Source organism: Limulus polyphemus, unplaced genomic scaffold, assembly GCF_000517525.1.
Source record: "Limulus polyphemus unplaced genomic scaffold, Limulus_polyphemus-2.1.2 Scaffold659, whole genome shotgun sequence".
Taxonomy (NCBI): domain Eukaryota; kingdom Metazoa; phylum Arthropoda; class Merostomata; order Xiphosura; family Limulidae; genus Limulus; species Limulus polyphemus.
In genome coordinates, this window is record NW_013666269.1 from 276,215 (window position 1) to 278,365 (window position 2,151).

At 30.6% G+C, this 2,151-nt stretch overlaps 1 protein-coding gene across 2 annotated transcripts in view; it reads left to right on the forward strand.

The window, feature by feature from the left end:
• Positions 1-2,151, forward strand: part of LOC106459775 (V-type proton ATPase 116 kDa subunit a-like) — an 89,862-nt gene that overhangs the window by 61,647 nt on the left and 26,064 nt on the right. For both annotated transcript variants that reach the window (XM_013919431.2, XM_013919432.2), the window contains exon 12: positions 298-434. In XM_013919431.2, the coding sequence (XP_013774885.1) occupies positions 298-434 (137 nt within the window). The remainder of the gene's footprint in view (positions 1-297; positions 435-2,151) is intronic.

A 2,151-nucleotide genomic window follows, 5' to 3' on the forward strand; every position in this document is an offset into this window, starting at 1 on the left:
TATATATATATATATATATATATATATATTATTGCTATTTAGAAATAAGTTCTTAAATATAAGAAATTAAGGTATAGTACTAAAACTTTAATTATATTCTACAGTTTGATACCAAACTTATTGACATAAATTCATGGAATAGTAGTTCAATAAAATTTTGAATGAGAGTCAACAAACGTGATGACATGGCCTTTCACCCATGACCCATCTGGAAAGGGTTAACACAATGCATATCTAATACTTGTTCATTGGTAAATTGAAAAAATTTACCTTAAGACTTGTATTTTTATCCTGTAGATCTGGAATACTTTCTTCAATGGTCGATATATCATACTACTCATGGGAACATTCTCTATCTACACTGGATTGATTTACAATGATGTTTTCTCTAAGTCACTAAATATTTTTGGTTCATCATGGAATTCTCCTGCAATGTAAGTTTTTTTTGTAATAATAATAATAATAATAACAAAAAGGTTTATGTAGAAACTGAAAAGTATATCACATTTTATTAAGATGCAAGTTTTTCCCCCCTTTTTAGTAGTTTTTTTGTTTGGATTTCTACATTCAGGACTTTTTCAGTTACACTGAAGCATATGCATAAAACACATCATTTTAGCAACATTTTTCAGCATCCAAACAACTCTGTATCTCAAACTTTTTTTCTTTCCACTGCTTCCACAATATTTTAAGCTTTCAGCCTGCTAATATGTGCATTGTGACTTTAGATGCAATGAGGTATTGGGATCACAGTAAATGTGCTGATGTTCCAAACAATTTTGCAAGTGGTAGCTTTTGAGTATCGTTGTATCTTACCCCTACCCACAGCTGATCTCCAGTGGGGCACTGTTTTTTGAGAATATTATAAATCATTATAATCAGCCTAAAAGTCATCAATAAAGCAGTTTCTTTACTTGGAATTAGGGTTTATTTGAAAGAAGTTTTTTTAAAAAAGAGCTCCTTATGAGATGGAACATCAAATTTAGCTAATAAAACTTTTTAAAAATATTTAAAAACAAACCTGTGAGAATGACAGCAAAACACGTTTTAATACTGTTATAGGACAGTAATTTTGAAAACAAAAATTTACGGTAAAAACCTGTACAGACCATCACCCTGGATTTGGATTTGGTTAGGAGTCTAGCATCTTCATATGAAATACTTTGCTACAAGTAGTATCTCACTAGCTGATCATCCAATTCAGCTAATATGGTATTTGAATGTCTTCTTGAAAGTTACAAAGATATGATAGTCAAAAGCATGCAGAATCAACAGTAAAGAGCTACTACTAGAATGAAAACCCAATAACTCAAGTGCTTTCAGAAAGTACTTTTCTTTGTCAGGAATAAAAAAAAAAAAAGCTGGTTCAGGAAATGCATGTTATTTTTAAATGTCCTTTTACTTGCCACAGTGATCCTATATTATATATGATTTGAAAAATATATAGCATTGATGTAACTAATTTATTCTATTAAATTATTCAGCAAATGAGCTGTTTAAAATACTAGGTAATTTCATCTCTCATCAGTAACTCTTGACAAGAGTAAATCAAAATAACAAAACTAGGCTTCTTATATTGATAGTGTAAATTAAATGTATGGTGTTTTGTTATTCAAAGAATAGTTTTGAACATAGACAGCAAGGGAGGAAGATAAACACAAGTATACATAAAGCAAAATCTTAATTCGTCAAACAAAGACCTTTACCTGAATTGATTGACTACAATATTTGATATATATATATATATGCTGCTTTGGCTGCTGGAATATTAGAACAAACATCTGCATTACATAAAAACAGAGGTGAGAATAGTGTTACTAAACTTATATTAGACAAGATCTTATCACATTATTCCATAAATTTTAGATTACCTCTATCAGTGATCATTCACATTATACATGTTCGAGGGAGTTAAACCCACAACCCTTACTAACTTGTATACCTCTTGTAATAAGTATGACCTTACTTCAGAGGTGTGTGACACTGAAACAGCACCAAAAAAATATAAACCTTTCAGAACAATTATTGTGGTGTACAACCCTTATCTAAGCTACAAAATTAGGACTAATTTTCAACCTTTTTACATCTGGCCAGTGGTGGGATTCAGCCGGTTCGCACCAGTTCGTGCGAACCTGTTCTTAGAATTTAATT